Genomic DNA, 8,190 nt, shown 5'->3' with positions numbered 1-8,190 from the left:
GATGTGCTGGTCCCCAAGCGCCCCGAGGGTTGTGAGGTAGTTTTGCGGATCGCCGTGGCCGGACACTGCGCGGGCTCGCCGGACTGTTACCCTGACAGGGTCTCTACGTGGGGTCCGAGGGGCACCTTTTCACTTCCTCTCAGGGACCAGCCCAAGGCCAAGACCTGATCGAGAAAATACGGGTAAAGGGCGGAACTTCGGCAGGCGCAGCAGCCGGGCCGCAGCGAAAGGAATCTGCCGGCCCGGAAGGGCAGACAGCCCCGCGTCGACCGGAAGCGCTGCTCGGGAGGCGGAAGCGCTGCTCGGGGGTGCGGCGGGACCCCTGCCACTGCGGGCTGCTGCTAGGAAAAGGACTTTGAAAGGCCAGCCGATTCGTGTCGGTCACGGTGAGGTATTGCTGTAGGACCCAGTGCATGCACACAGTCCTGCATTCAGTATATTTGACCAATAAATGTGTTCTGCTGGTGTGCCACTCTTCAGACATTGGCAGGTGTTTTAGAGAGATGTTTTAGATTTTTAAAAAACGAATATATGACTGTAAATAAGAGCAGCAGCAGCCTGGAGCTCAGGAAGGCTCTCCTTTTGTACCAGACATAGAAGGTTCAGAGAGGTTCTGAATAGAACAGAAATCGAGGAACCCCAACTCAACTCCAAAGCATACTTCGAGCTTCTCCCCGCATCTGCACCTGCAATTGTTTTAAACAGGTTCTTGCTTTGTAGTTCAGGCTGTCCCTGAGCTCACTATGTAGCCCATACTGGCCTCGAACTGGCAGCGATCCTCTCTGCTGCCTCAGCCTCCCTGGCATTGCAGGTGAGCGCCACTCCCAGCTTGCAGTTTGACTTAAAGTCACTAGGAATATCTACTCTACTCATTTTCCCTAGGCATGATTCATGTATTCATGATATGGATACATACAGTATTGTGCTTATAATAGAAATTTCTGTCTGTGATGTCATTCTCAAGATTTTCATCCCATATTTACCTTGTGAATCTATCGTAACCTGAGAATAGCTAAAACATTCTACTCATAATTTCATACCCTTCAGATGATATATCTACATCCAAATGCATCCGTTCAGCTTCTTTGCACAATCCTTGGAAGGAGAACAAGTCCTAGGTTCTCCCCTTGCCTTGAAATCACTAGGGCCTGAAACCAACAAATAAGAGTAATCAAAGTCAGATATAGAAATCTGTATCTATATATGCCACTTTCATAAGAAAGTTATTTTCCGCAAATCCATTCCTTTGCTTTTGTTTTCACAGGAAGAAAAAAATGTCTCGAAAGCAGATGAAAGAAGCTTTTGTCAGTAACCTCAATGGAACTAGTGTGCTGGAAATCACGCAGGGCTTGTGTTTACCTGCATTCTGTATCCTGTGCAGAGGACTCCTGATCATTTCCTTACAACACTTGTGTTCTTTTTCACATACCTGGAGAACTCAATTCTTAATTGACTTTGTTGTTCTAGTAGTTCCCCTTGTGACTGCTTTGACCATTTTGTCTTCATTTGTCTTCCTTGAGCTTCTCATTGTAGTTATCTGTGGGGCATGGCTGTTCTATCAAATATATCTAAGGAGGACTTGCTATGCTAGAGTGCCTGTCCAGAAAATCCTTGAAAAATTCTTGCAAGTCAGCCTAGAATCAGAATACAATCCAACCATCTCCTGTTACCGTGTATCTAACAGTGTATTTGTCGCTATTGCCATTTTGGCTGTGGACTTCCCACTTTTTCCTAGAAGACTTGCTAAAACTGAGATGTATGGGACAGGGGCAATGGATTTTGGAGTAGGTGGCCTTGTTTTTGGGACTGCAATGGTTTGTCCAGAGGTCAGAAGGAGAAAATACACTGATGGATCTGCATTTTATCTTCTAAAATCACTGTACTCTGTTTGGCCATTAATTGTCTTAGGTATAGGACGATTAGTTACTATAAAATCTATAGGCTATCAGGAACATTTAACTGAGTATGGTGTGCACTGGAACTTCTTCTTTACCTTAATTGTTGTGAAACTGGTAACAACAGTGCTTTTGCTTGTTTTCCCCTTAAATAAATCCTGGATCTTGGCCATCAGCATTACCGTGTTATACCAGCTAACCCTTGACTTAACCCCACTGAAGCAGCTGATTTTGTATGGCACTGATGGCAGTGGCACAAGGATTGGTTTACTAAATGCTAACAGAGAAGGAATAATCTCTACTTTGGGGTATGTGGCAATTCACATGGCTGGTGTGCAAACAGGATTGTATGTGTTTAGGAACAGAATACATATCAAAGACTGGATAAAAGTAGCATGCTGTCTTCTACTAGTAAGTATTAGCCTCTTCATCTCTCTCTACATAGTTCAAGTAAACATAGAGGCAGTGTCTCGGAGAATGGCCAATTTAGCCTTTTGTATGTGGATAGTAGCTTCTAGCCTCATCTTTCTTAGTTGTTTATTATTGACTGATATAATTTTGAGTTTTGCCAAATTTCTGATTAAAGGTGCTCTAGTACCATGTTCTTGGAAACTTACCCAGTCACCTGCTACAAATAAAAAGCATTCTGAATTTCTACCCAAAGCTGAAAGAAAGGACCCCAGTCCTTGTTTAATCACAGCTCTGAACAGAAATCAGCTAATATTTTTCTTGTTGTCAAATATAACAACTGGCCTGATCAACCTAACAATAGATACATTACACAGCAGTACTTTGTGGGCATTATTTGTGCTCAATGTCTATATGTTTACCAATTGTTTAGTTATATATATACTCTATTTGCAAGGTAAAACCATAAAGTTTTGGTGATGAGAGGTAGGATGTACTTATCTTTGTGCAGCATATTAATGGGAACAATAAATGTGAAAAAAATATGCTTTTGGGGATGGAGATTTAGCTCAATGACACTGCACCTGCCTCACAAGTGCAAGGTCATGAGTTCAATCCCCAGTACACCCCAAAAAAGTGCTTTTTGGAAATCCAATCTTTACATATGCTGTTACAAAAGTTTCAGTTAGATGTGGTGGCGCATGGTTGTAATCCTAACACTCAGCAGAGGCTGAGGAAGGATTGCAGTTTGAGGCCAGCCTATGCTATGTAGTGAGTTCAAGGTCAGCCTGAACTACACAGTGAGACCCTGTCTCAAAAAAAGAAAAAAAAAACAAAAAACTAAAAACAAACCCCTAAAGTTCCACTCCTCTCTAATAGTAATGTTTTTTCTTTCTATTTGAGTAGGCTTCTCACTAATTTGCCCAAGTGGGGGTCAACCTGCCTCAGCTTCCTGAGTAGTAGGGATTACAGGCAAGTGCCACTGGGCCTGCCTGCTTAGTTTCTCAGCATTATATAAAACCAATGGAAAAGAAATAAAGGCTTGTAACTTGTTAAAATTTGTTAAATGCCAGTTTTTTTTTTTTTTTGGTACCCGGGATCGAACTCAGGACCTTGCATTTTCAAGGCAGGAGGTGGCATCACTGAGCTAAATCCCGGGCCCTAAATGCCATTATTTTAAGAAACTTCAGAGTTTTGACACTGGAATATGGGAAAGTTGGGATTTTTTTGTATCTTAATATTACCTTATGTCATTTTGTATTTTTCATTGTATTTTATAATGTTTACATTAAATGGAAAGTTTATGTGTCATTTCAGTATAAAGTCAGATTGTCAGTACTTTTTTATTGCTCAATTTTAGTCTTTTTCTAAAGCCTAGGAAAAAGTAGCAAGTGTTTAAAATCAAATACTTAAGAATTGAGAAAAGTTCCCAATACTGAATTGTTTGGTATAGTTTATGCATATAATAATTACAAGACAATAAAAGTTCTGCTTTGAGACATTTATTTTAGCCTGCTCTACTAGGGATATAATGAAAGGCAAGGCAAAAATTTCCTGAGATTAAACAAACATTACAAACTGTTAAGTCGGGAAAAAAAAAGTATAGGTTGCTACAGTGTCAAAGAACTGATCTAGTAAGGAGTCAGAGTTTTCCCCATAGATATTTTGATCAGGGATGGGATGAATGTATGTGGGTTAGGGGACAAATGAGAGGTGGACACCAGAATACACTAGATAGGATGAATTGAATCCCTCAGCTAAAGTCCTAAGTTGGGCAGGGACCCAGAAAATTTTATAATGGAAAAAGCTGGAAGTCAGAAAAGGGGAGCAAAGGCAGGTCAGGTATGCCTCCTTTACCTTGTTAAAGGGAAAGTCAGGAAAAATGAGTCATCAAGTACCTACTTTAATAAAACTATGGTTATAATAAGGTGCTTGTGTAGTACTAGAAAGTGAACCTCTGCCCTTTTTTTTGGTACTGGAGCTCAAACTTGGGCTCCAGTGCTTGTGAGGCAGGTGGTGAAACCACTGAGCCAAATCCCTGGCCCGTTTTTTTTGTTTTTTGAGACAGGTGCTCTCTTGCTATATAGTTCAGGCTGGCCTCAAACTAGAAACAATTCTGCCTCAGCCTCCCAAGTGTTGGGATTACAGGTGTGCACCACCACACCAAGAAAGATCTTGATAAGTGGCTAAATTGCCCAAATGGGGCCTGAATTTAGGACCCTCCTTGCCTCAGGCTCCCAGAGAGCTGGGATAAAGATATGTGCTGCCACATCTGGTTTATGTTAAGCTTTAGTATCTTACTGAGAACTGGAGTCACTCACAAACTCCAAGCTGACTTTTGAACCTGCTGTTCAAATGGTGGCATACATCTGTAATCCCAGACACTCAGGAGGCCAAAGCAGGAGAATCCATTGCTCAAGGCCAGCCTGGGCAATTTAGAGAGACCTTGTTTCAAAATTTAAAAAAGGGGACTAGGGATGTAGCTCTAGTGATTAGAGCACTTGCCTAGCATGTACCAGGCACTGTTTGATCCCCAGCACTGGGGAAATAGGAAAATCGCAAGTTTTGCCCAACCTGGGCAATTTAGCCATTTAGCAAGAACCTCAAAAAATAAAAATGGCTGGGATGTAGCTCAGTGTCAGGGCCGAGTTTCATCTTCAGTATTTAAATATAAAATTTAAAAACCCCACAAAACTTCAGTTTTTAGTTATAAATTTCAGTGTATGTATCATTGAAGTGGGCAAAAGATAAATAAAATTTGACTTTAGTTCTGTTTTCAAGTAAAAATCAATGTAAAAATAGCTAACGGTCAGAATGTTTGATATTTGGTAAGCAATATGTATAGAGCAGGAGGAGCCTCTTCTGATATTATATTGTACATTTGTCATTTTAGTTACCTCCAAATTAATTTAAAATTTATTATTTGTAGTTCTGGGGATTGAACCAACCCAGGGACTTGTGCATGCTAGGAAATTCTCTTACCACTGAGCTAAACCCTTTAGCCCCCAAATTTATTTGTTTTTGAGACAGGGTCTTGAGATGTAGCTCAGGACCTTTATACTGAGCTACACCTTCAGCCTTTAAAAATTAAAAAAAGAAATCTGGGTGTGGTGGCGCACCCCTTAATCCCAGCACTCGGGAGGCTGAGGCAGGAGGGTCGCTGTGAGTTCGAGACCAGTCTGGGCTACATAGTGAGTTCCAGGTCACTCTCCACTACATAGTGAGACCCTGTCTCAAAAAAAACAGAAAAAAAAAAATTTAAAAGGGCTGGGGATTTGGCTTAGTCTTTCTGCTGACTGCCTTGTAGCACAAAGACTGGAGTTCGATCCCTGGTACCATTAAAAAAAAAAATCTGAAAAAAGTAAAATAAATTAAAAAAATTTTTTTAAACAGGGTTTTTATTTTTATTTTTTGTGGGTACCGGGGATCAAACTCTGGAGCTTGCACTTGTGAGGCAGGCCCAAGAACCACTGAGCTAAATCCCTGGCCCAGGCTTTTTATATTAAATGGAATGTTTACAGGTTTTTGTTAAGTTGCTCAGGCTAGGTTCAAACTTGTATTCCTCCTGCCTCAGCTTCCCAGAGTGCTGCGATTACAAGCATGTGCTGGCATGCTCGGTTAGGAGGTGTAGGGACCAAATTTTCTGATCAAGGTGGGCTCCCTCTTTGCCCTTTGCTCAGAATGTGGAGACCAAGTTTTCTGGGCAGAGAGCTGCAGAAATTCCATTCTGTATAACAACCTCCTCCCTGTTTTTCTGTTGCTCTTCTGACCCAAGGGTGAACCTATCCCCTCCCCGATAGTTGCTTAAGTTTGTAATAAGTTAGAGATAAGTTAAGAAAACCACATGCTATGCTAAGCATAGAGAGTTTAATAATTTAATAATTGTTTAATCATATAGGGTATTCTTTGGAAAAAGAACATAATGACCCCCGCTGAATCTGCCCCTCCTCGTGGGCATTGGTTATTTCCCGCTTCTATCTTATTCCCGTAAGTACCCCAGCAATATCCAATAGCAATAGAAAGTTAAAAATAGCATCAATAAAAAGGAGAAAGAGTTTCAAGCCTCCCCAACCCTATATAATCATGCTCTGAAAGTGAGTCGGGGCTCTCGTTTCTGATCCTCTTGTTCGGTGAGGTACGGGGGCCCAGGCTCTAGTTTGCCAGGCTCGAGCCTGCAATAAACTGATCATGTAATTACATCAGACTCAACTCCTTGGTGTTCTCTGGGGACAACGCGATCTGGGTACAACAGAGGCTACCTTTTTACTGTGGATATTATTTTTCCTTATAAAATTTCTAAGTGAAGAAAATATATTTCTATTTTTAATAGAGCCTCCCACTGTCAATTCATGAAAAAAACCCAATTTACAGATTCTCACATACAACTACTATATTTAAATAACGTAGTGATTTTTTACCTTAACAAAGTTACAAACACTACAGAAGGTATTTTAATCAAATACCATTTTCCTTGCTAGTAATGTGTTCAGTAATGAATAACTAAAATAGCAACTGAATTACGTGTTACTCTCAATATTCTTTCTTTACCAAGCCATGTACCAAAAGAAGTTAAAAGATTTAAAGTAGATACAGGAGCACTTCTAGACCCTAAAAGGCACAGTATTCTTACGAGTGTTTTTGCACTTGTGAGGCAGGCGTCAGAATCGCTGAGCTAAATCCCCAGCCCTCTGAGTGTTTTATAATGCAGGATTCCTTAAAAATGTCCATATTTTGACTGTGTCCTGTAACCTGTCACAAGCTGCATGTACACCCTATACACCTATGGGATTTAAACTAGTATACGGTTCTGCTTTCTTAATATGAAGAAACGGAACTAGGTTCTTCCAGCTTATTATGTCACTTACCCTAACAGTGACCACACAATGTCATGTCAGCATGGCTAAGGATGCTACGGAGTTTTTGTTGTGAATTTCTAAGACTTCATATAATAACCAAAATACCTTTTAAAGGTCAGTAACAAAACTCTAGCCTATTGTACCAGGAAATACAGAGCTGTCTTTATCAGTTATAAGAGCAATAAATGTATTTATCCTTAAGGTCATGCAGACCTTCACAGGCAAAATACATCCCAACTGTTCTGCCCTTACAACTGGTCTTTAAAGTCTTCAAGGTAGGATCTGAGTGCACGGAGTGGACGGCGTACAGGAACTGTCTTTACAGCAGCTCTGCTTCTGAGAGTCGGTCAGTGGGAACGGCCTTTGGCCACCACCAGTCCTTTTCCCAAAGGAGTCCCTAAATTAATTATTAACTCAGCCCAAACTCAAGCTCCTTTGACCAAGACACATACAAAAGCCACCATCCAGTGTTCTAGCTGCCTCCAACGCAACAAAACCAATAACCTGTCAACAAGTCTCCCGGCGGGATCTGGACGCAGTCTCAGCTCAGAGGCAGATATGCAGCCAGCTCCCGCTCAATCAGCTGGGGAGGCAGGGTCCTTTCCTCCCCAATCTATCCTGTGGTGGGGACTAAGTGGTGTTAAGTGCCTGGAAACCAAGGCCAGCGTTTGACTCTAGGCCCCGTTTGCTCCTTTCCTTCACTGACCTTGGGAGCCTTAGCTCCTCACCACTTACCCAAGTCCTCCCCCCCGGCCAAGACACCGAGTTAGCTCGTCTGGGCTCCCTTCATCCCTCGACCCTCCGGATTGCTGTTCTCAGCCCCGCGTGGAGGAGGACTGAGGTGTAAGCCCACTTAGTCCTCCTATTAGCCCTATTTCGGGTTTGAGGACCTACGCTCGGGAGAGCACGGGGAACAGGAGGCGGCCGTCCCGCAGTACCCCGAACCTTTCCTCAGGCTTCCGGAGCCGGGACGCGAAAGCCGCGGCCCGCAGTCTCGCGAGAAGAGGAGGGGACCCCGCCCAGAGCGCTCG

At 42.4% G+C, this 8,190-nt stretch overlaps 2 protein-coding genes across 6 annotated transcripts in view; one reads left to right on the top strand and one right to left on the bottom strand.

The window, feature by feature from the left end:
* Myo19 (myosin XIX) overlaps positions 1-8,190 on the bottom strand; it is a 41,291-nt gene that overhangs the window by 32,617 nt on the left and 484 nt on the right. The window contains exons 1-2 of one of the 3 annotated variants that reach the window (XM_010626775.3): positions 7,895-8,162; positions 1,041-1,148 (exon numbers count right to left, since the gene is read on the bottom strand). The exons of 1 other annotated variant lie outside the window; for it this stretch is intronic. The gene's annotated coding sequence lies outside the window, so the exon portion shown is untranslated. Of the gene's footprint in view, positions 1-1,040; positions 1,149-7,894; positions 8,163-8,190 lie in introns of those variants that run through there. One more of the 3 variants, XM_010626774.3, reaches the window with a different exon arrangement.
* On the top strand, positions 7-3,056 carry Pigw (phosphatidylinositol glycan anchor biosynthesis class W). Of its 3 annotated transcripts, none has more exons than XM_010626770.2 (2): positions 7-386; positions 1,265-3,056. In XM_010626770.2, exon 2 carries the CDS (start codon positions 1,275-1,277, stop codon positions 2,781-2,783), a length of 1,509 nt encoding a protein of 502 aa, XP_010625072.1. In that variant the 5' UTR covers positions 7-386; positions 1,265-1,274; the 3' UTR covers positions 2,784-3,056. The 3 variants fall into 3 exon arrangements, with proteins under 3 accessions (XP_010625072.1, XP_033618811.1, XP_010625073.1); XM_033762920.1 differs by having other exon boundaries at positions 7-391; XM_010626771.2 differs by having other exon boundaries at positions 7-811.

The sequence above is a fragment of the Fukomys damarensis genome, unplaced genomic scaffold (genome assembly GCF_012274545.1).
Source record: "Fukomys damarensis isolate Sample0158 unplaced genomic scaffold, DMR_v1.0_HiC HiC_scaffold_13, whole genome shotgun sequence".
NCBI classification, from domain to species: Eukaryota; Metazoa; Chordata; class Mammalia; order Rodentia; family Bathyergidae; genus Fukomys; species Fukomys damarensis.
Note: the sequence above shows the minus strand (reverse complement) of the source record. Positions and strands in the feature narration are given on the sequence as shown.